We start from the raw sequence: 25296 nt of genomic DNA, 5'->3' as shown, positions 1-25296 counted from the left end.
CCAATTTCAAATGCACTTAATTTGACTATAGTTCTAAAAAATAGAAGAAACAAATTTCCCGGAGAATTAAGGGATACACTCTCTATTCAATACTATTTTAGGAAAATAATATAAACAAAAGGAATGTTCCCACCTTAGGGCAATCACTGAGTCCCAGATGCTATCATGGGTGAACTTCAGGGTGAACTTAGAATAGGTGATGGTTTTGACAGCACCCCACTTCCAGGAGCCAGGATCCGGACTTATTTTCCACTGGTGCTTAACAAATTACCACAAACTTATTGGCTGAAACAACACCTCCTTCAAGGTCTGTAGGTCAGAGGTCTGAGTGGGCTTGGTTGGGCTACCTACAGGGTCTCAAGTGGCCCAAATCAAGGGTTGTCCAGGCAAGGCTCCTTTCCAGAGGCTCTGCACAAGAATCTCTTCCACGTACATCCAGGTTGCTGGAAGAATCCAACTCCCTGCGTTGATAGGACTCTGGTCCCTGTTTCCTTGCTGGCTGTCAGGCGGGGCCACGTTTAGCTTCCAGGGCTGACTGAATTCCTTATCACGTAACCTCACCCCATCTTCAAGTCACAACAGCTTGCCGAACCTTTCTTACACTTCAGAACCTCTTGGATTTCCTCCTCTTTTGCCCGCCAGAGAAAACTCACTGTTTTTTTTTTGTTGTTTTTTTTTGCGGTACATGGGCCTCTCACTGTTGTGGCCTCTCCCGTTGCGAGCACAGGCTCCGGACGCGCAGGCTCAGCGGCCATGGCTCACGGGCCCAGCCGCTCTGCGACATGTGGGATCTTCCCAGACCGGGGCACGAACCCGTGTCCCCTTCATCGGCAGGCAGACTCTCAACCACTGCGCCACCAGGGAAGCCCAGCTCAGTTTTTGATGGGGTCACGGGTTTATATTTGGCATAACTGGATAAACTCCCTTTTGATTAACTCAGAGTCAGCTGATTAGTAACCTTAATTGTATCTGCAGAGTCTCACTGCCTTGACCAGGCAACTTAATGTGACCAGGGTGTTATATATCGGTCTCGGGGATTAGGGCAGGAAACGTTGACCCATTTTAGGATTCTGCTACCACACCATTTATTTCAAGTGTTTGCTTTTAGTTCTTGAGCACTTCATTAAATAGCTTCTCTAAGTCTTTGTAAGATACTTCTCACATCTGTGTCATCTTGGCCTTGGAATCTCTTGGTTGTCTTGCCCCACGTGAGTTGGGATTTTTCCTGTTTCTTTGTAGGCTGAGTAATTTTGGGGTTGTATTGTGGACATTTGAATATTATGTTTTGAGACCCTGGGTCTTGCTTAAATCTTATGGGAGGTGTTGATGTTTTGTTTCAGCAGCGGTCAGCCTGGTTGGGTTCAGGTCACAAGTTCTGACCAGCCTTCTCTGTTTGTGGCTTCCATGTCAGTTCCTTTTTTTTTTTTTTTTTGGCCATGTTGCACAGCTTTTGGGATCTCAGTTCCCTGACCAGGGACTGAACCCTGGCCACGGCAGTGAACGTGCTGAATCCTAACCACTAGGCCACCAGGGAACTCCTTTCAGTTCCATTTTTAAGAAGCTTTTGCAGTGCTGTTGCTGTGAGGCTGATCCCTCACCATCGTCTCCTGGTGCTCTGCCCCTCATGTATGTCCCTGTTTGGGACCTGGATGATAGTTGATATTTTAGTTTTCAGAGTCTTAGATATGCTGTTTATGATCACATCCACACATGCATAGCTTGGGGTGAGGCCAGGAGTCTGTAGACGACCTTGTGGGGTCACATTCCTGAGCCTTTTTTTTTTTTTTTGCGGTACGCGGGCCTCTCACTGTTGTGGCCTCTCCCATTGCGAGCACAGGCTCCGGACGCGCATACTCAGCGGCCATGGCTCACGGGCCCAGCCGCTCCGCGGCATGTGGGATCTTCCCGGACCGGGGCACGAACCCACGTCCCCCGCATCAGCAGGCGGACTCTCAACCACTGCGCCACCAGGGAAGCCCAATGCTGAGGTTTTATATGCCCTGAGGTCACATGTTTCTGCAGCTAGGCCCAGTCCAGGGCAAGAAGCAGGAGTTCAGAGGATCACATTTCCTTTCCACAGAGTTTGAGTTACCCGAGGACTCCCATTGCCAGCACGGTCACTGCTGCGAGATCCCGCTGCTACTCCTCGAGCCTGAGCAGAGGGCTTCTCCTGGTGCTCTCTCTGTGTGGTTCGTGCCACCCTGGGTTTGGGGGCTGAGTGGTAAACTCTTGGTTTGGTGGTTCTTAAAATTCTGGTCTTCTTCCCAATCCACCTGCAGAGACATTTACTTGCTTACTTGACAGTTTTCCATCTGACCCCCAAGCACAGCCGTGTGCGGGCTGTCAGCCTCAGACCCGTCTTGGGATCCCTGTGCAAAGCGGCCTGAGGCAGGTCTTGCCGCTCCGTTCTCTGTGGCCGCCTTCTGATATGCCCACTGTATACCCACTTTCTCCATCGCTGCTAGCGTCCAGCTTGAGTCCTCCAGAGCTAGGACCCTTCCTGTACTGCGAGCAAACCTCCTGTTCCGTTTGGCCTCTCCACACCTTGACTGTAGTTTGCCTTTTTCTTGGGGGTTTTGCTTTCCTCGCCACCGTCATGGTCAAAGGCTGCCCATTTTCAGCAGCTTGGGTGCCTCAGACCCAGAGATGGGGGTTTTTACAAATAATTATTTAGAGCAGTTGTAGCTTCACAACAAAACTGAGAGGAAGATGCAAAGATTTCCCATATACCCCTGTCCCCCCCACGCCCCATGCGTAGCCTTCCCTGTTATCACCGTCACTCACCAGAATGGGACATTTTCTACCGAGGGTGAACCTACTTTGGCACGTCAGTCACCCAAAGACCATAGTTTACCTAAGAGTTTACTCTGGGTGTTGTCCGTTCAGGGGATTTGGACAGATACATTATGACACACGTTCATTATTACAACAGCATACAGAGGGCCCTGGGTTTATCATCACGTGGGTTTCCAGCCTCTGAGGTGGAGAGCCCGTCGTGGTCCTTAGACACATGCTCTCTTGCTCAGCTCCCTCCTCCCATCACTCCCCGAACCTCGCTGAGACTCCTGCTGCTTACTGCTTCTCTTTCCTCCACGGCCTCCCCTCCGTCCAGCTAACCTGGACCCTCACCACCATCTCCTGATGCTCTGACCTTGGACCGGCCATCCACCTTCTCCCTTCCTAGCTGTGGTGATGCTTGAGGAGAAGGTTTCAGATGCACAGAGTCATGCCGTTTCACCCTCACCTGGTCCTGAGTCCCCCTGGAACCCTCCTCTGCATCCTTATCGGTGCCACTTTCATCTCCACCGTGGCCGGGTCAGACTCAGACTCTCTCTGTGACTCCGACCCCTGCGCTGCTCTTCGGCCCTCTGTGGGGCAGGGGCACTTATCCCAGCAGGTGGCTCTCCTTCCTGCTCCCCAGGGAGAGCCGAGGCCTGTGGGCCTGAGCTTTCTCGTCTCTCTGCCTCACTTGTGTATACCCTCTCACCCTCACTTTCTTCTCTCATGTGGCCTTTTGGGGTTTCCACCTCTGGCTTTGATTAGCTGTGCTTTTGATTAGTTGCCCTCTGGGATTTTGCTCAATTAGCTGTCATCTCCTGCTTAGGCATTTCCAAGTTCTCCCTTCCACTGGCTCCTTTTCAGCTGACTTTCTCCCAGCTGTGCTGTGATCACCTTCAGCGGCGCCCTAGGGTCCATATCAGAGCATTTCCAGCTCTGCTAGGGTTTGGGTGGCTTTGGATTTTCCACGACATGACACGTTTTCCCAGAATGAAGGGCTGGCTTATGTTGCCCTGTTCCTTTTGCTTCCCTTGAAGTCCCCATGGGCCCTTGGGGTTAGTGGCCCTTTATAACAGACTTGATTCTACCGAGGGGCCCCAGGGCCACCTCTTTGGTGACAAGTGGGGCATTGTTGTGACTTGGCCTCTGTGAGTTCTTTCAGGGTTATGTCTTCTCAGCCATTTAATTTCTCGATAGCTCCAGTTTATCTGCCTTTTTTTTTGGAAGACCCTTTTTAAACTCTCCAAATCTAGACACTTCCAATATCTGGCCCTGAGGGCCTCTCGAGGTGCTTTCTGCTGCCAGCAGGAGGGCTGGGGTGCTGCTTGCTGTGGTGGTGTATCTTGCAAGCCTTGGCTTCCGTATCTTCAAGGGGATGACCTTCTTGCTACACCAACCAGGTCTGTGTTCTCTGTTGGTAATTTTTAACATTCACATCAGCCTCTCAGGTGTCTGCTCCATATGGCCGCTTGATAGGGCTGTGGGCAACCCCAGGCCGGCCCTAGGCCAGGCTCCGTCTGCCAAGGCTAGGGAAGTCAGTGCTGCCTGGCAGGGGCTCTTGTCCACCTCTTCTCTGTGCATTTCTTCTTACTTAGCCAGCACTCGGGGTGTGAAGTGTCCGGAGATTCCCCATCCTCACCAGCATCGGTCCTTTTCCTTCCACCTCCAACCACGGGGCATCAGCCTGGCGCACAGAGCGTCTGGTACAGGCAGTTTCTGTGCGTGTCTGGGATTGTACCCTGATCTTGGGATTCTGAGGGCCACCAGGTGTCGTGCTGGCCTTGAGCCTGGTACGATGGACCCTCAGAAACTCCTGGTTGTGGCTTGTTTCCCCACTGCTGTCGTGTGACACTGGTGTTGCCGTTCTCCTTGACGCTCAGTAAGAGCTGGACAAACACAATTTTTGTTTCTCATCGGAGATCTGGATTTCAGGAGTTAGGATTACTTCCAGCCTTTTAAATTCTCCCTGGTTTCTTTTGCACTTAACTTTCTCATTAACTTTGTCTCATCGCCCATCCTTCATTAGGATTTTACCAGTCCTATTGACACAGGCCTGGGACAGGTAACCCACTTCTGCATGCTTACTCCAGGGAAAGTTCTACCCATAAACCCCAGGACACGTGTGCAGAAATGTCATAGCAGCTGTGTTTGTTACAGCACGCACTAGGAACTGACCTAAACCTCTGTCAGCTGGAGAATAGAGAAATAAATTGTGATCAGTATGTTGGGACGCATCAGTGAAAATACGTTTGAGCTATGCAGATCAACACGGACAGACCTCTGGCGGTGGTGGGGAAGATTACTGCGGTATGCGCTGCTGATACAAGTGTGGAGGACAGGACCGTCAGGCTCTGTATATTTGCTGTAAAGGTACATGGAGATGCACACCTCTCTCCCGTAGCAGATGAGATAGTGGTTCCCACCTGCCTGAAGTCCGAGTTCAGACGGAGTTCATGAAGGGGATTTGACTATGGTGAGGAGGTTTCTTTCTTCACCAGGGAGGTGGGTGTCGTGTTGTCTTTTTGTGTGTCTTCTCTGTTAAGTAGTAGATAAAAATTAATCTAAGGTACTTGATTAGGATTGCGTATGGCACATACAGGCCACAGATTTTTAAGCTCTGACTTGACTGGGGAGGGGGTCCGAGTCTAAAACAAGCATGTTCACTAGTCAGTTACTATATCCTCTTTAAAAATTGGTGGGGGGCTTCCCTGGTGGTGTAGTGGTTGAGAGTTCGCCTGCTGTTGTAGGGGACACGGGTTCGTGCCCCGGTCCAGGAAGATCCCACATGCCGCGGAGCGGCTGGGCCCGTGAGCCATGGCCTCTGAGCCTGTGCGTCAGGAGCCTGTGCTCCGCAACAGGAGAGGCCACAGCGGTGAGAGGCCCGCGTACCGCAAAAAAAAAAAAAATTGGTGGGCCTCTAACTGCGAGTTTCCGTCCGTCATTTGGTCTGAAGTGTCTGACTGTATTGCTCTGCCAATTGCTGCTTTCTCATGTAACATGTGCAGTCTTCTCTAAGAATTGTATTACTCTTTGTTCCTTAAAATTACTTGATGGTGCTAATTTGGCTAATTTAGATTTTAGTCAGTTTTGGATGACTGATCTGTGGGTTTTGTTTCAGGTCAGTAGACATCACAAGTCATGCCTTTTGGTTTATTTTTATGGTTGGCTTGTTTTGAAGTACTGGGTGTGTTTATTCTTTGTTGCTTCTAGGTTACAAGTTATAATTTCTTTTACAAGGAAGAACAAGGTAGCTCACTTGCATCACCTTTACTTTGAGCACCTCAGCCTTGGACGTCAGACTGTCTGGGGGGTGGCTTTCTGACGTCTCACCAGGAGAGCCCGCTCAGCCTCCAGGCGCAGGCCTCATGTATCTAGGTGGAGAGAGGGCCTCGTCATTCAAGGAGAGTTACTTGCGTAGCATTTTAAGTTTACTACTACCTTTATTTTAGCATTGCTTTCAGTCCTCCTATTATCAACGTCAGATGCCTCTCAAATTCTCAAGACTGCAGAGATGGGGAGATTGCTCTTTTGCAGCCCATGAATCCATTTATAATGTATCTTCTGCTTAGGTTCATGGTGGGAAGCAGAATTTACCTACTTTTTTGTCATTGGAAGAAACAAATGACTCCTAGTACTACAGTAGTTTGGGAAATGACATTTCCTTTTAATACTGAAGTAGCAGAAGAGTGAATTGAATGGGCGGTCTCTTTTGACCTGACAGTTGGAACTTTGATACGTTATTTACAGAGTGCTTTTTTTTTTTTAAAGGGCATATGTTGAACTCATACTTTTTTTTTTTAATTAATTAATTAATTAATTTATGGCCGTGTTGGGTCTTCATTTCTGTGTGAGGGCTTTCTCCAGTTGTGGCAAGCGGGGGCCACTCTTCATCACGGTGCGCTGGCCTCTCACTATCGCGGCCTCTCCTGTTGCAGAGCACAGGCTCCAGATTCGCAGGCTCAGTAGTTGTGGCTCACGGGCCTAGTTGCTCCGCGGCATGTGGGATCTTCCCGGACCAGGGCACGAACCCGTGTCCCCTGCATCGGCAGGCAGATTCTCAACCACTGCGCCACCAGGGAAGCCCTACAGAGTGCTTTTGGTTGGAGTGGAAATGTTGGAATAGAAAGTATTTGCATAAGAAACAGGAAGTGGTTCAGGGTTTGTTGTTTGCTAAGTCGCGGTGTGACCTTGGAGGATTCTCTCGTCTTCAGAAAGATGTAGCCTGGCAGTAACACGAGGTCAGGCGGCACCATGGCCATGGCAATTAGTTTTGTTCCATTTTAGCTTCTTTTTTTTTTTTTAATATTTATTTATTTATTTATTTATTTAGGCTGCGCCGGGTTTTAGTTGTGGCCCACGGAATCTTAGTTGCAGCATGTAGGATCTAGTTTCCCGACCACGGATCAAACCCGGGCCCCCTGCACTGGGAGCGCAGAGTCACCCATTGGACCACCAGGGAAGTCCCTCATTTTAGCTGCTTAATGTTGGCTGATTGTGACCAAATATGAAATTTTAGAGACATTTGTCAATTTGTGTTTTTGCCACCTCAAAGTTAAACAGCAGTCAATGAAGAATTTCAACTAGACATATTATCTGGAGTTTGCCCCATATTTCAGTCATCACCCAGATATTAACTTTGCCTCTTAAGATCTAGAGAAGATTGGCTTATTTTCTTTTCATTATCTAAAGCAGGAGTTGGCAAGCTTTCCTCTAAAGGGCCACATAGAATATTTTAGGCTCTGTGGACCATGCGATCTGTGTTGCAGTGACTCACTCCTGCTGTTGTAGCCTGAAAGCAGCATAGGAAACACATTGAATTTTGAGGAATTCCAACTATCTGTGTTGGTGATCTGAACTTTTCTCTTCTTGAGATCCTGGATTAGAGATCTCAGAAAATTCTCGTTAATGTGTTGAATTTTCCTCATGAATATGACATTTGAACATCCCTTAATAACTCATTAAATGGTTACTAGTGCATAGATTTTGGATATCTGTAAGAATTGTCAGGAAAACTTGAAAACATTTGTAATTTTGGCTCATTTTGTGGCCTGTGGCGAGATTGAAAATCGTAATTTGAGACCTGGGCATTACTGTTCTCAAGGGTGCTAGTCTGGTGTTCTCTTCCTGGACGGCAGCATTGCCTTGACTTTGAAAATGCCCATGGAAATAGGAGGAGAGACAGACCGTCTCCGCACGCTGCCCTGCTGAGGCTCTCAATCGCTGGGAGCTGGTTCACTTTCCATGTTGAACCCGAGCACTTACCATGTCCCGGGTACTGTACCAGCCTACGTGTCTGTGAAGACAAATCAGCCGTGGAGCTTGCTTTTGACAAACAAAGCTTAGTGGGGAAACCAGCTATTTTTTTTTTTTTTTTGTGGTACGCGGGCCTCTCACTGCCGTGGCCTCTCCCGTTGCGGAGCACAGGCTCTGGACGCGCAGGCTCAGCGGCCATGGCTCACGGGCCCAGCCGCTCCGCGGCACGTGGGATCTTCCCGGACCGGGGCACGAACCTGCGTCCCCTGCATCGGCAGGCGGACTCTCAACCGCTGAGCCACCAGGGAAGCCCAAAACCAGCTATTTTAACAGAAAACTGTAATAAACATTTTCCATGGCATGCATGTATGTGTGTACCATAATTTAATCGATCCCTTATTAATGGACTAAATCGCTATTATTGATTTTCCTTTTGCCTCAGGCTCTAGTATGTTTTGGTATAGTACTATTACTGATCCCATCTCGATTTTAAATTTTGATATATTGCTTATTATGGAATTGTTGCAGTAGTTCTGATTTTTAAAAGTTGCTTTACAATATATTTTAAAAACCTTGGTTACTAAGCTTTTTTGGCACCCCTTTTATTTGCATCCAAAGCAAGTGCCTTGTTCTCCTCACCCTCGCCGGCCCTGCTGGTTAAATGTTCAGTTGTGCACACATAGGACACTGCAGGAGATGGGCTGTGGGCTCTGGGCTCTGGTACCTTTTCCTGAAGAGAACTGGTGTTTGTCCTGACAGGCAGTTAGCTCTTCCTGACTCCTAAACCCTGGCCCCCCCGAGGTGGTCAGTGCCAAATCTGTGCCTCGTTCCGTGGTTTCCTCTCACTCTCCACTGGGCTCGGTAGTGTCTGCCTCGTCCGGTGGCCGGGTCAGAGCTGGCCGCAGCCTGGGCAGATTCTGCATGCTCGCTAGTGCTCCCCTTGTCTGGTAGCTGCCTTTCTGGGCTTCCTCCTCCCTAGCTTTGCTCCATTTCCTGCAATTTCTTTAGCTCTCTTTTTAAAAAGTTTATTTAATTTATTCTTTTTTGGCTGCGTTGGGTCTTTGTTGCTGTGCACGGGCTTTCTCTAGTTGCGGCGAGCAGGGGCTACTCTTCGTTGTGGTGCGTGGGCTTCTCATTGTGGCGGCTTCTCTTGTTTCAGAGCATGGGCTGTAGGCACCTGGGCTTCAGGAGTTGTGGCTTGTGGGCTTAGGAGTTGTGGCTCGCGGGCTCTAGAGTTCAGACTCAGTAGTTGTGGCACACAGGCTTAGTTGCTCTGCGGCATGTGAGATCTTCCCGGACCAGGGCTCGAACCCGTGTCCCCTGCATTGGCAGGTGATTCTTAACCACTGTGCCACCAGGGAAGCCCTTCTTTAGCTCTCTTTTCTGTTTAGTATTTCTCCTTTCCCAGGTGTCAATTACCCTTGAGTTTTACAGTTTGATTATTAAAGTTTTAATTCTTGTAGGTTCTACTGGGTTCTTTTTTGAGCTGCCTGGTTATTTATAATACTCAGTAGCTCCTTGATGATGTTTTAAATTTCTTTTTTGAATTATTTATACCTATTAAACATAGCTGTTTTCTATTTGGTAATTGATACTTGCAGTATCTGATAATTTTTTTTATGCTGACTCTGTCATTGGTTCTTTGCGCTGTTACTTTAAGGTCTTATTTTTCATGTGTTTTGTGATTTTTATTATGAACTTAAAATTGTTAGCACTGTATTTGTGAGGATTCTTTGAGGACCCAGTTGAGGGTCCTTTCCTTTAAGAGAATGTTTCTTGTGGCCGGGTGGCGGGAGCAGCTCCCATCCCAGGTCTACTTTCTTATTAAAATTATTGGCTTGTGGACTTTCAGGCAATACAGAAAGTATGCAATCATGCCAAGCTTGACAGTTCACTCTTTCCTGGCTTTCTGAAGGGGTCTGTGCTCTGAAGTCCTGTCTTGTGTTGGTCTGAGGCTTTTCTTTCTGTCCCTCTGCACAAAGGCACTAACACTGACATTCTGTGTCTCTGGAATCTGTCATCTTTAGGGCTCACCTTTCTGAATTTGAGCTCTCACTATGTTCCCGATTAGAGATGTTTTCCCTTCATTTCTTACAAGGTCATTCATTTTTTCAAGACTTTGCAAAATATTTGTGTAGCCTTTTCTATTACTGTACAGTATGAAGTTTTGGGGGTCTCTGTATTCAGCAGTATTATCAGAAACCAGTCCTATAGTTTTCCAGTTTTTAATAATATTCGACTCTGTATTACTAGTTGTGGTCAGTTCCCAAGACCACTTGTAAGACCCTATTTAACTCCAGGTCAGTAGGATCGTTGGTTGTTAGGGGTGGTTGGATTGTGGTGCTCTCCATCCCTTTGCCGTGGATTAAACAGGATGGTACGGCCTGACCTGGCCACCCAGGCATCATGGGTAACATTCACTGAATGAAAGGTAGGATTAAATTTTAAACAGTGAATTGAACTTTTAGAGTACAGTATACTTATGAATGGAGGGTTATCTGTCTATAAATGCAGGATTGGTACTAAAAGGGGTTACTCAATGAATATGGTTTTGAGGTTCCCTGTGCCCACTTTGCATATGTGTCTCTTGATTATGTGAGTTATAAGAGGTGGTGTTACGTGGCAGTATTGCTGAAGTTTCCCATTTTCAGGTAGCCTCACAGAGACAAATATTTTACATACTTCTGCTTACTATACCTGTCATCCAGATTGTGTTAGAGTTGGACATCTGAAGTGTAAGGGCATGAGGGCACCCCTAAATATGCTAAGGTCCTATGAACCAGGAGATATATTTAGGGTGGCGCAGTATGGAGGGGCAGCATGTCAACACCATTTTCTTTTACATTTCAGATTAATGCTGATGTCCCTGTACAACGTGAGCATCAATTTGAAAGGCTTGAAGTACATTAGTGAGAGTCCAGGATTCATCCCTTTGTTGTGGTGGCTTCTGAGCGGTAAGGATGGGCTTTACCTGTGTGTCTCCTTATACACCTGTTCCCCTGTGGCAGGAGGAGGTCGTAAAGTATTAGAGATGAGGGTTGTTCATCCCAAGGTGTTCTCATGCCTTCCTAAAAAAAGATTTCAAATTATAGAAAACTCACTGGTATGCTGTTATTTCTAGTTCTGTTTCTGAAGTATCGCTTTCAATTTAGTTATGATTCTGTGACACAAAGAAAAATTATCTAATAAAACAGCTAATAAGTGGCTTTAACCTGTCCCTTTCACTGTGAACGATACAGCACTATGTATGCTGTCTGTGGCTCTGAACATCAGGTGTAGGGAAATCCCGTCGTTAAGCAACGTGGGGAAAAAAGAAATCTGAGAGATTGCAGCTCTGAAGTTCCATCTGTCTATCTATCTATCCATCTGATGTGTTTTTTTGTTTTCTTTGGAATAAAAAGCTGTCTTTACTGTTTCTCCGGCTTTTCTCCCTAACCACCAATTTAACCTAAAATTTTGTCCCAATCTGTTCATCATACTTTTTTTTTATATAAATTTATTTGTTTATTTTTGGATGCGTTGGGTCTTCATTGCTGCATGTGGGCTTTCTCTAGTTGTGGCGAGCAGGGGCTACTCTTTGTTGCGATGCACGGACCTCTCATTGTGGTGGCTTCTCTTGTTGCGGAGCACGGGCTCTAGGTGCGCGGGCTCAGTAGTTGTGGCTTGCGGGCTTCAGTAGTTGTGGCACGCAGGCTCAGTAGTTGTGGCTCACGGGTTCTAGAGTGTAGGCTCAGTAGTTGTGGCTCGTGGGCTTAGTTGCTCTGCGACATGTGGGATCTTCCTGGACCAGGGATCGAACCCGTGTGCCCTGCATTGGCAGGCGGATTCTTAACCACTGTGCCATCAGGGAAATCCTGTTTATCATACTTTTTAATAGCATGTCTTCAGTAGGAACATATTTCATTCAAGTGTGCAAAAAAATTACCTTTCCTTATTTTTTTGTAATTCAGATCAATCTCTGTTTTTGAGCTTCAGTTCCATTTGGTGGTAAATGCTTATTTTTTGTAACAGGTTTTTTGAGGTATAATTGACATGCAATAAACTGTACACATTTAAGGCAAACAACTGGTAAGTTTTGACGTAAGTTATACACCCATAGAATCATCATCACAGTCAAGATAATGAGCACACCTGTCACTCTCGAGAGGTGCCTTGTGCTTCTTGGATCCCTCCTTCCCGTCCCTCTGTTCCCCTCTTCCCAGAAAATCGCTTTTCTCCTTTCTGTATTACAGGTTAATTTTCATTTTCTACAGGTTTATATAAATGGAACCATGCACTGTGTATTCTTTTTTGCCTCTCTTCTTTCACTCGGCATAATTATTTCGAGATCTCTCCATCCTGTGTGTATGAATAGTTGATTCCTTTTTATTACTCAGTAGTACTCTGTTACGTGGAGAGACTGCAGTTGCTTTATGTATTCGGCTGTTGATGGACATTTGGGCTGTCTTCAGGTTTTGGCTCTTGTAAATAAAGCTGCTGTGAACATTCTTGTATGTTGTTGCCTGGACACCGGCTTTCATTTCTCTTGGGTCAGCACCTGGGAGTGGACTGTCTAGCTCACGTAGTAGGTATTTTTGTGGCACTGCCAAGCTGTGCTGCAAAGTGTCGGCACTGCTTTGCACCCCCCAGCCCCCGCCCCAGCAGAGAGTTACCGCGTCTGTTGTGCATATCCTCGTCAGTGTTCGGCATGGTCCTTCTTCTTAATTTTAGATATTCTGGGAGTGGTGTGATATACCTCAGTCACTTTGGTCTTAATTTGCATTTATGTTATGACTAATGATGTTGAGCATTTTTTCCTGTATTTATTTGCCCATCCATATATCTTCTATGATTAAATGTCTGTTCACACCTTTTTGCCCATTAAAAAAAATTGGGTTATTACTCAGCCATAAAAAGGAACAAAATTGGGTCATTTGTAGAGATGTGGATGAATCTAGAGACTGTCATACAGAGTGGAGTAAGTCAGAAGGAGAAAAACAAATATCGAATATTAACGCATATATGTGGAACTAGAAAAATGGTACAGATGAACTGGTTTGCAGGGCAGAAATAGAGACACAGATGTAGAGAACAAACGTATGGACACCAAGGGGGGAAAGCGGCGGGGAGCGGTGGTGGTGGTGGGATGAATTAGGCGATTGGGATTGACATGTATACACTGATGTGTATAAAATGGATGACTAATAAGAACCTGCTGTATAAAAAAAAATTGGGTTGTTTCAATTGAGTATTGAGGTTCTTTGTATATTCTGCATACACATCTTTTGTCAGATATGTAGTTGGCAAATAATTGCTCTCAGTTTGATGCTTGTCTTTTCATTCTCTTAAGAGCATCTTTAAAGAACAGAAGTTCTTAATTTTTTTGGTGAGGTTTAATTTATTGTTCTTTTTCTTCTACGAATCATGCTTTTGGTATAGAAATTTTTGCCACACGGATTTTTAAAATGTGTTTTCTTCTATTAGTTTTATAGTTTTGCATTTTACATTTAGGTCTGTGATCCATTTTGAGTTAATATTTATATATGTTGAGTGGTATGACTCAAAGTTGGTTTTTTTTGTTTTTGTTTTTTTGCATAAAGCCACCTAGTTGATCTAACACCATTTGTTTGGAAGACTCTCCTTTCTCCACAGAATTGCCCTTGGACCTTTGTTGAAAATCAAATGACATTATATGAGAGGGTGTAGTTTTTGGACTCTATTTGTTTGTTCTGTGGATCCATTTTTGTAGCATTATGCCAATACCATACTTTATAATAAATATTGAAGTCAGGTAGTGTAAATCCTCCAACTTTGTTCTTATTTTCCAAAGTTGTTTTGACTCTTTCTAAGTCCTTTGCATTTCCATACGAATCTGAGGATCAGCTTGTCACTTTCTAACAACAACAAAAAATCCTGTTGGGATTTTTATTAGGATTGTGTTGAATCAACAGTTCATCTTGGGGAGAATTGACATTTTAGCAATACCGAGTCTTCCAGCCAATGAAATAGTATATGTATGTCTGTTTATTTAGATATTGTTGGGAGAGCAGAGGAACGAACCTCCTCTGTTTCTGGCTGTCTTTTCAAGGCTGCTTCTGTAGTAAACCCCCATGAAGGTAGAGCTACCGTCTCTGTCCAGAACAGAGGGTGGGTTTGTTTACACTCATGCAGTAGGGATAATGCTTCCCTCTGGGGAAAAGGTCTGGCCAGATTACTCCCATTATGAAGGATTTGGGTTCCCTGAGTTTGGGTTTTCTCTTCTGTAATGCAGCCCATGGCATATGCCTGGTGCTGTGGAATAGGGTCTCACTGAACTATGCTGACCCTCTGGATATGGCCGTTGCCGTGGAGGAATACTGTTCTTTGCCTTGGACACAGGGGTGTTGTCTCTCCTGCCAGCATCCATGAGACTCTCACATGCTGGCTTATTAACTTGCAAGTAGGGTAAAACCCCAGATCTTCCAAAGCTGTAAGGAGGTGGCCGAGAGGGCTGTGTTTGTATTTTAGGAGGCCTCCTGCCCACGAGGGCTGGGTATTTGACCAGACAGCTTTTTTCTCTTGAGAACATGAGCCAAGGAACCCATGGAATCAGAGGTGGGTCTTGGGCTAGAGGTGGGCAGCTATCCCGGCTGGTCGCTGTGGGCCACGTTCCAGCAGATGGTGTCAGTCGGCAGGGGTGGGGGTGGGGAGAGGGCGAGGATAATTAAATAAAGGTCCCTAACACTCCTGGAGTGCCAGGCAGTGTGTATTTACAGATTTACTTCTCTAAATACCCTTATAAGGCAAATATTACAATTTGTGTTTTATATATGAGGAAATGAGCACGCAGGGGTGAAGTGACTTCCTTGAGGTCATACAGCTTCTGGGTGGAAGTCCGGGCAGTTGGGTTCTAGGTCCCTTCTCCCAGCCACCCTGTGGACCTCCGCTCCGCAGGAAGTGCCCCTGAGGTGGATGCTTATTTCCCGGTGACCTCTCTCCCTTCCTTGTCTCCTGGTGTGGCGTGGCTCAGCCTTAGAGAATATCCTGAAACCTTGCGCCCCTCTCTGCTAGCTTGCAGAGTGATCCTCCAGCGCCTTTTGCCAGTTGTTTACTTTCGCATAAAAAGAGGGCCTTAGGCTGAATGTTCTCTAGGGCCTTTTCTAGCTCTGGTGCTCCAGAAACGTTCCAGGGCCGAGTGACAGTCCTTACAGTTTCATTTTAATTTAGGCAGCTCTCTAGGTTGCCAGCAACCCAAGAGTGTCAGTTCCTGACCCTCACCAGAGGTGGCACGCTTTGACCAGGGTGGATTGTTCCTGCTTGAACTTCGGGCCCTGTACGGTGGGGGCTGGGGTGAAGTTGCCTTAATGCCACTTTTTGCCCCGGGGCCATCAGGCTGTCTTGCTCATGAAGGCAGTTACTGGCTCTTTTGACAGTGTGCACAGCCCAAAGCCTAATAAATCTTTTGAGATGTCATCTTGATGTTATTTGCTATCACAGTCAAATAAAGACAAGGTCTACCAAGCCCAGCATGTTGTCCCCTGATTTATCCATGGAATTAATTTAACTTAAAAATTGAAATTTGTTATAGAACTTGGTGTGTCTTTTAGGAAGGTGAATATATATTTTATTATAGAATAGGGAAACAGAAACAAAAGTAGTTCTCTGGAAAAAGTATGTGCATCTCGGTGCCTGGCGGTGGTGGTGTGATTGTTTTCATAATTCTAGACTGTCATAACTGCTTAGGACTAAGAGAATTTAAAAACTGGGGCTTCCTTGGTGGTGCAGTGGTTGAGAGTCCGCCTGCCGATGCAGGGGACACGGGTTCGTGCCCCGGTCCGGGAAGATCCCACATGCCGCGGAGTGGCTGGGCCCGTGAGCCATGGCCGCTGAGCCTGTGTTTCCGGAGCCTGTGCTCCGCAACGGGAGAGGCCACAACAATGAGAGGCCCATGTACCTAAAAAAAAAAACAAAACTAGATTATTCTTCTTTGCTTTTAGGTAGATCTGCTTTATGAAAATATACTAGAAAATAAGAATCTCTCTTAACTTTTAAAAGATCTAGGGAAAAAGATTCCATTACTTCTTTCAATAATTGGTTCCTACATTTGTCAGTTTTCATGTTAGGAAATTTGATATGTTTTAAAGAACATGGACTTTGGATTCATTAGACCCAGATTGAAGTTACAGCTTGTCTACTTGGGAACTTACCTTTTAGGATCCCTCTTTTCTGCTCTGCAAAATGGGGATTTCTACCTCAAGGGTCTTCGTGTATATTAAAATGCAGTAGTGCCTGGGCCAATACCTAACATAGTAGGTGTTAAAGAGGTGTTAGTTTCGCTTTTTATTTATAATCTAAATCTTTTATGCCACAGTGGAAGCTCATTTCCTTTTAATTCCTTTGACCTAAAGGTGGCAAGTTGCTTTCAAGCATCCGGACTTCTTTGATCCAGGGTACAGGACCAGTTGCTGTTAATCATCCCTGACTAAATAATCTCATTTCCTTTAACCTTTGCTGGGTTTCATTTTCCTTCCCTTTATTCAACTGTGTTGCTGGCTTTTTCCCAGGCTTTCTCCAAATTCTTCACATTCCTCTTAAGCCGAAGAACTGGCACGGAACTCTAGCAAATAGCTGATGAGGACAGAGTGTTTTGGGGAGGGACGGCCATTAACGGTTATGTAACCGTTAATGCAAACGGGCGTCAGATCACACCTGTAACTTTTTAGTGCTGCATTTCCTACTCACATTTACAATGTTGAACAGCCACGTAGGCATTTGCTTCCCATCGTACATTTATTTGGTTTATCTAGTAGTATGAAACATTGATCGTTCTACCCACTTTGTATTAATATCTTTAGCCCAGACCTCTCTCCTGAGCCCCAGACCCATATATCCGACTATCTACTTGACATCTCCACATGGACAGCTAGTGGACATTCAAACTCGGTGTGTTCAGACTAAATTCCCAATCTTCCTCCATTTAGCTCTACCCACGGCCTTCCCAGTCTCAGTTGATGGCAGCTCTATTTTTCCAGTTTCTCAGGCCTGTGAAGACCTTGGAGTGATTCTTGTCTCCTTCTTCTCTGATACCCACGTGCAGTCTGTAAGGAAATTCTGATGGCCCTGCTTTCAAAATACATCCATAATCTGACCACAGTCTGCCACTACCACCAGGTTTTGAGCCTCCCTCATGTTCTGTTTAAAAACTTCAGGTCACCTCCTGCAGATCTCCCATCAGCCCATCCCTGTAGACCATGAATTGGGAGGCAGGGGTATAATGGCCTAGATCCTGGACAAGTCTCCTTACTGAAAACAAATGTCTGGTGAGATATAAAAAACACTTTAAAAGCCCTCCTTTGAGCTAGAAAAATAGTAATTACACCCAGAGCACAAAAGCCAAGTGAAAGTGAGATGCCAGAGAGGTTAACAGAGACTTGAGCTAACTCCTGTTCTGAAGGCATTTGTCAAGATGACCTTTAGTTTCCGTGTCCTAACAGGGTGTGGGGACAGGAAACAAAGCTCAGTTACCACCCTAAATGAGTAGCCGGGTAGGGGACTCCCAAAGGTACTTACCAGCATTGTCAGGGTAGACTGAAGGTATGCTTCCTGCCCTTGGAGACTACAGGAAGGTGGCCTGTTTGACCTGAGGGACTGAACACAGTGGGGGAAAATCTCTTCTGAGAATAACCATAGGCTGTAGTGGAGGAAAAATGTCCTCTGAGAATTAATCACTGTAGACTGGTTTTCATGCAGCTTCGAAGCCTGAATTCAAACCACCCAGGCAGTCCTCGTTTAGAGAACAATGCACATCCTTTCTGGAGGATTCTTTGACTTCAACCGGTTCATACAGATAAGGTTCCAATAGTCAGAGCTCACATATTAAAAATTACAAAAGCATGGAAGTATCATTAGTGAGATAACGTGACATAGACCCTAAAGAAGGTTTCAGGTCTAAGAGTTATCAAATCAATGTAAAATAAGTGTGTTTACTGTGCTTAAAGAAAAAAAGAAGGGATTAATATATGAGTAAAGAGTGAGAGATTGTGAAAGTGACTGGGCAGATCTGAAAAAGGGTCAAATAATATTTCTGGAAGTGAACAATATAATGATTGCAATTATAAATTTAACAGACAGCTTTAACAGCAGATTGAACATAGTTGAAGGGATAATTAGATTGATGCAGACAGTTCTGAAGAAATTATCCGGAATGAAGCACAGAGAGACAGAGATGGAAAATCGGAGCGGGCAAGAGACAGAGGAGAGACTGGGCACTGGACGGTCAGCGTTCTGGGCAGGGAGGGGAGGGCGAGTGGGACAGAAGCAGCGTTAAAGGGATAATGCCAGAGAAGCTCCCCACCCTTGTTCGCACTGAATTCGAGAAGTGCACCTGATTGTAAGCAGGATGAAGGACAAGGAATCTGCACTAAGACACATTGTGATGAAAACCAGAACATTAGAGAGAGGAGGTCTTAGAAGCAGGCAGACAGAAAAGATGTATACCTTCAAAGGATTGACACTTTGACTGACAGTTGACCCCTTCACAGCAATAGTGCAGTATCTTAGCACGGAGAGAAAATAACTGTGAACACGAATTTGTATGCTTCTCTCCCCCCGCCAACAAATAGCTTTCAGAGCAAGGGTGAAATAAAGACATTTCAGACAAACAAGAACTGAGAGAGTCTGTCACCAGTAGACCTTCCCAGTAGGAGCTTCTAAAGGGTGTCTCTCTCTCTCTCTCTCTCTCTCTATATATATATACATACACTTCAGGAGGAGCTTGATCTCGGATGGAAAGTGTGAGATGCAAGTGAGAGCAGTGATCAGAGGCGGTAGCACATGTATCAATAAGTCAACATAAACACTGACGAACAGAAGAGCCAAACAGTAGAATACCAAGAGCAGAGTGATAGCATGTGCACTGGGAGGAGGATAGGCAGAGCGGCAGCATCGTGAGGTCCAGCCCTGTTCAAAACCGAGAGCCGCAACAGTGGCTAATTTCAGACCTTGATAGTTGGCAGGTGAAAATTTCTAGGATCACGTGGAGATAATAGAAATAGACTCTATGCCTATAACGTTAATACAGGATAAAATGCGATGTAAAAGATAATTCAAAAGGTGGCAAGTAAGAGAAAAAATGAAAAAATAAGATGGAAGCAATAAATCCAAAAATATGTACAGTTACAACTATAAATGGACCAAATGACCCAGTTAAGAGATAGTCATGTCAGACTGGATTTAAAATAATCATCCAGTTATATGTTGTTTATAAGAGATTCATTTAAAACAGAAGAATACATGAAGGTTGAGAATAAAAGGAAAACATACTAGGCAGATTCTCATCACCAGATTCTGTATCACCAGGATATAACATTTTGAACTTATATAGACACTTCCTAATATAGTCTCATAAATCCCCCATGATCAGGGACATTTTAACCCACTTCACTCAATACTTGATAACTAAAAAAGAACAAACATTCAATAAGGATATGAATGGTTTGAAAAACACAACCAGTCTGCCCCACTGGATGCATAGAAGACTCCAACTGTATACTTGTTTCAGTTACACATGGAAAATTTATGAAAGTGATCATTTTCTGAGGTTTGAAGCAAGTCTCACATTTCAGATGATAAGAATCGTATGGGATATCTTCTTTGACCACAAAACAGTGAAGGTGGAAATTAATAACAAAAAGAGAATTAGTAAAATCCTCCATGTAGAAATTAAGTAACCCATGAGTAAAAGAAGAACTCATAATAGAAATCAGATGTTTTGAACTGCATGATGAAAATACTACATATCAAAAATGATGAAATGCATTTAAATCAGTACTTAGTAGAAAGTTTATCAATTTAAAGAAGAAAGCGGAAAATGAATGAGCTGAACATCTACATAAGAGCTTAAGAAATGGGAACAACCCTGAGCAGCTCAGCAGCAGATTTGAGCTGGTAGGAAGAATCAGCAGACTTAACGCTAGGTAGAGGTTATCTGGTCTGAACAACAGAAACAGAAAAGGATGACGGAAAATGAGCAAAGCTCAGAGACCTCCAGGATGTCGTCAAGCATATACCAGCATAAGCACAGTATGAGTCCCTGAAGGAAATGCTCGAGAGAAGGGGCAGAAAAAATATTCGAGAAGAGAACATCTGAAAACATCCTAACTTAGGACCAAGAGAACATTTCGGAATCAGTGAAACACGCACCAGGACACCACAGAGTGACAGCTCGCTGCTCGTCAGAAACAGTGGCCCTAAAGCGGAGGGATGGTGTGTCCAAAGTCCTGAAAGAAAAGACCTTCTACCAAGAACTCTGTGTCCAGCTAAACTAGTCTTCAAAATGAAGGCGAAATACATTCCTGGATACGCAAAGACTGAGAGATTTTATTGCTAGCAGACCTTCTTTACAAGAAAGGAAGTTCTTAAAGCTGGGAGAAAATGACCCCAATGCATAACTCCAATCCAGAGATATTGGTGGAGGCCACCTTGCCGTGGGCTCAGTGTGCTTCATGGGTAAGGCTGGTGTTTCAGAGGCGCTCTCTGTTGAAACTGGGTTTTTTTTGTTTTTTTTTTTGCTGTACGCGGGCCTCTCACTGTTGTGGCCTCTCCCGTTGTGGAGCACAGGCTCCGGAAACACAGGCTCAGCGGCCATGGCTCACGGGCCCAGCTGCTCCGTGGCATGTGGGATCTTCCTGGACCGGGGCACGAACCCGTGTCCGCTGCATCGGCAGGCGGACTCTCAACCACTGCGCCACCAGAGAAGCCCCGTGGTTTTTTTTTAAAGACAAATACCACACCTGTTGCACTGACAGTCTGAACACTGGGCTAATGCAAAGTATTAGGAGAAATATTTAACCAACATAATAAAACAGTTATATTGAAGATCTTTGTAAATAACCATCTTAAATGTTTTGCTTTTTGATCACATGGTTATCATCATTGTTCACGTAATAAAGATGTAGCTTACTAGAATCATGACCCTTGCAAGGCCACCTATTTGGGCTAATAGGAATGCTGAAGATACGTAACTAAACTTTCATCAGCATGCAAACCTCTCAGCCTTTCTCTGTGCATATGACCCAAATATATGTAACCAAATGCCAAATATTCTCTGTGATATAACCAAAGTCCAAATAAGAGCGTTGCATCTCTGTGTGAGATGATGGACAGCTGCACACAAACTGAAGTGTTTCATTCATTCATTGGAGATGTGTTTTTGAGCACCTCCTACATGTTACAGGCGCTTGGGATCATCTGTGAGCCAAACGAGATCCCTGCCCTCTTGGAGCTTTCATTCCCGTGTGGAAGAGAGACAGTAAACAACAAGCAGACCAACCAGGGGAATTACACAGTGTGTCAAAAGGTGACTGGTGCCACGGGAAAAGAGACTGTGACACCACAGTGGGGTAGGGAGGTGTGAGTTAGAGGACGGAGGTACACTCTCCTCACTGAAAGGAAAATGATGCTTAAACTAACTTTAGAAAAACGAGAGGAGCTATTCACAGAAGATGCTGGAGTAACTCAAAATTTGAGAAAAACCTAAACAGCCAAGCTTTGGGAAGGGCAGGGTGAAGCCAGCTGCAAGCTGGAGGATCCCTCTTTGCATCCTTGTGTCAGCACTCTGACCTGGCTTCAGCGACTGACAGCACAGATGAACTTCCCCAAGTGGCCAGCCACATAGCCACAGGCAGCTCTGGATCACACCTCATAGTTCTATGGCCCAGACTGGGAAAAATATTCCTCTTCAGCAGCTCCAGCCAGAACACACCTGGAGGACGACTCTTGTCTGGCTCAGGCCACGTGCCCTTCGCTGAGATCGTCACCATGGCACCGCCAGGCCCCACGCTGACCAGTGAGGAGGGTAGAAGCCAGGAGCATGCCAAGCAGACCTAAGAACAGCCCCACGGAAACCGAGTCCAGGCTAACTTTCCTAGCCCAGGGTCCAATCACGCCACCAGCAGTGAACTTGGGGACCCCACCTCTGCCTAGGCTGGTGAACAACCTGAGGAGTGTACAGAACAGGAGGTGCGTCCAGGCAATGTTGGGCCAGAGGTGGCCACTAACTTCTTGCAGGTCGCGGCAAAACGACCCAGACGCTTGGGCAAAGGGGTGGGGATTCAGAAGACCCTCAGAGACCCAGTCAGGGCTCAGTTCAGTGAAGAATTGGAAAGCAAATCCAGAACAGAGGCCGGAGGCCACGGGGAAAGCTAGAGAACGCATCAGTGGCCTGAGGGATACCGGACACCGGCTCCTAACATGCGGAGCAGCAGAGGGCGGCTCCTGCAGCACGTGGAATGGAGACCACGGCCAAGGGCAGGGCAGAGGCAGGCTTTCGACAACAGGAATTGTGTGGAGATCTAAGATCCGGTTCCAACCAAAAGGAAATGTATGGTCTAGGTGGATATGACCGATATTTATGAAACAAGATACCAAGAAAATGTTAGATCAATATGTCTCTAAGTAAAATGGGAAACCAAAGGCGGCAGGACTTGACGTGGGCTAGAGCGCAGCAGAAAGCTCCTAAGAGGTGTGGCCTGAGCTGAGCCTGCAGAGAGCAGGACAGCGAGGGCGGCCCAGCGAGGCGGTGCTCAGAGCCGCTGGGTCTGATGGCTCTGCGTGCCTCGCATACGGGGATGGTGCAGCGTTTGTCCTTTTGTGACTGGCTTGTTTCACTCAGCTGCCTCCATGTCCTCGAGGTTCAGCCACGTTGTGGCAGGCTGAAAAATACTCCACTGTACGTATAGACCACAGTTTCTCTATCCATTCATCTGTCGATGGACATTTAGGTTGCTTCCTTATCTTGGCTATTGTGAATAATGCTGCAGTAAACATGGCTATGCAAATATCTCTTCAAGATCCTTTTTTCAATTCTTTTTGGATATGTACCCAGGGATGGGATAAAATCTTTCGCTCTTACTAGAAGCCTTTCTAGTAAAAAAAAAAAAAAAACAACCACGGAAAACTCTCAAATATTATTGACTTGACCCTTGGCCTTCAGGTCCAATAGGACAAAGAGGTCAGCCTCCCCACAGGATATTGCGGGGCCTGTTCTCTTTGATTAATCAAACCTTATGTAACAATTTTAACCAGAAACACAGTTAGCTGTTGATAGAATTGAGTGGTCAAATGACTACTTCATATCTTGAAGGATGTCAGAAAACATTTGGCTTACGTATGTCAAGTCCAACAAGCTGAGAACAATCGAAAATTTACTCTAGTCTGATAGAGGCATAATTAATTCATGGTCACAATTTAGAAAGGGCAGGTAGTTTATATGGAAAGATGAGTTTGGTGTGGGACATGCTCAGTTCGGGGTAACAGTAAAAAAAAGAAAATATCTGGAGGGAGCTATCCAACAGGTCCTTGGAGATGAGAAGCTTGGAGTTCACGTGATAGGCCAGAGGCATGGGTTTGGGAGTCATTATTAGAGAAGTAACAGAACAGAGGACTGGGAGTGTGGAGACTGTCATGCAGCAGAGCTGGCCCTCCCAGGGCCATGGGGAGAGCCCTGAGCCCTGAGGAGGGGTCTCTGGGAGCCCGGAGTGAGGAGAGGCAGGGCGAGGGCAGAGCTGGGCCTAGCCCCCCTCTGGCAGTTCCCTGGTTTGTGGTTCTGGGCGAGTCCTTTAGATTATATGACAGTCAGGCTTGTCATCTACAACGTAGAACTGCAAATGTGTCTCTGCTTTCCTCAAAGGGAGGCCATGAGAATTTAGTGTAACAGTAAATGGAAATGGTTTATAAATTTAAAAAAAGGAGAAAATAGTCATTTGTGAAGAAAGGAGTCTAATAGTGTCAGATATATGTTGAAGATCAAGAAAACAGGAATGGAGAAAAGGCTTTGGTGATCTTTGAAAAGATTCTCTGTAGAGTACAGAATTAAGGACAAAGGAGATGGAAGGAGGGGATGGGGAAAGGAGAGCAGCAGCGAGGGTAATGCTGCTTGGGCGGGAGTTTGTTAGTGAAAGGGGGCTTCGTGTGTTGGTATTAAGGGTATTAAGGGTAATCAGGTCCTAATTTTCAGGTTTTGAATTTCAAATAGAAAGGAAATAATTAAAAATAAGAATTAGGGACTTCCCTGGCGGGCCAGTGGTTAAGACTCTGCGCTTCCACTGCAGGGGGCGCAGGTTCCATCCCTGGTCGGGGAACTAAGAATCCTGTGTGACAAGCGCTCAGCCAAAAAACAACAACAAAAAAACAAAACAAAACCCCCCAAGCATTAATATACCTTACCTTACAACACACTGCGACCATAACGTTTTCTTGAGCAAGGAGTTATTTTCTCTTGCAGTTCATCTTCAAACGGTGAGTTCTTTTCTGGCATAAAAGTAGTTACTAAAGTGTGATACTTGCTTCATTTTTGGCGGTTTGTTTTAATATAGTCTGCTAGTATTAGAATAGTTTTTATAATCATTCTTTCTGTATGAATTCTGCATTATTCTTTAAGAAAAGACACCATTAAGTATTTTTCACTAATTCACTGATGGAGGATCCAGTGCTTAGGATTATTGTTCTTTATAAGATTATCCAACCTCAGCTAATGAAATTTCCCATATGATTTGTAAACGTTCCAGCTGTGAACACACTCTACTGATAACACGAGCTATGTAACATCTTGGAAGCCAGTTTATTCAGGAATCAAAAGAAAGCCTCTAGAAGGTGAAAATTGGGAAGTTAGTGTTTATCATATATTTGCTGGGCTATATTTTGTGGAAATATATTTTAGCATTTTAAGTGCTAAAATTATAGAGAAAAACTTGCATGTCCCAAGATCATATGGCTCCAGGAGAGAGCCTGGCTAGAACTTGAAGGTACACGACCTGAGCATCTTCTAATCTTGCCTGCGTTACCCTCCCAGCCAGAATGTCCACCAGGCCACAGAGGCTTCTGCAGAGCAGGGCCAATGCCAGGGCACCAGGAGGCCACCGGGACTTCAGCTCAGGAGCAGCACAGAAGGCAGGGACCCCTCCCCCCACTTAGCATGGCAAGGTGCCCGTTAGAGCTCTGCTTACGTTACGTGCAAGGCACAGGGCTCTTGAGTCATCTCTTACAGTTGGGTCAGATCATAACACGCAAAGATTATTACCCCTGTTTTACAAGACGTGAAACTGTGCACTGCACAGTGCTGAGAGTGATGCAGTTCCTGAGCTTGTAGCACTGGGGGTCGGAACCACTTTGCCCTTCTCCCATGATTTCTCTGGTTGTGTCTGTATGTTCTGGACACTGTGCGTGACTTATCCAGCACCCCATGTCGTGTCCCTCGTATCTGTTACTCAGGGCTTCACTCTCCCTTTCATGGACCATATGACCCCGGGA

General features: G+C 45.6%; 1 protein-coding gene across 3 annotated transcripts in view; it reads left to right on the top strand.

Moving 5' to 3' along the window:
- HSF2BP (heat shock transcription factor 2 binding protein) overlaps window positions 1–25296 on the top strand; it is a gene marked incomplete at its 5' end in the record, with an annotated part of 82380 nt that overhangs the window by 36031 nt on the left and 21053 nt on the right. For all 3 annotated transcript variants that reach the window (XM_079921248.1, XM_079921247.1, XM_079921246.1), the window contains one exon: window positions 10882–10985. In XM_079921248.1, coding sequence (XP_079777374.1) covers window positions 10882–10985 — 104 coding nt within the window. The remainder of the gene's footprint in view (window positions 1–10881; window positions 10986–25296) is intronic.

Source organism: Stenella coeruleoalba, assembly GCF_951394435.1.
Source record: "Stenella coeruleoalba genome assembly, chromosome: 5".
Classification (NCBI taxonomy): Eukaryota; Metazoa; Chordata; class Mammalia; order Artiodactyla; family Delphinidae; genus Stenella; species Stenella coeruleoalba.
The sequence above is the reverse complement of the archived record's forward strand: the minus strand, read 5'-3'. Positions and strand labels throughout refer to the sequence as shown.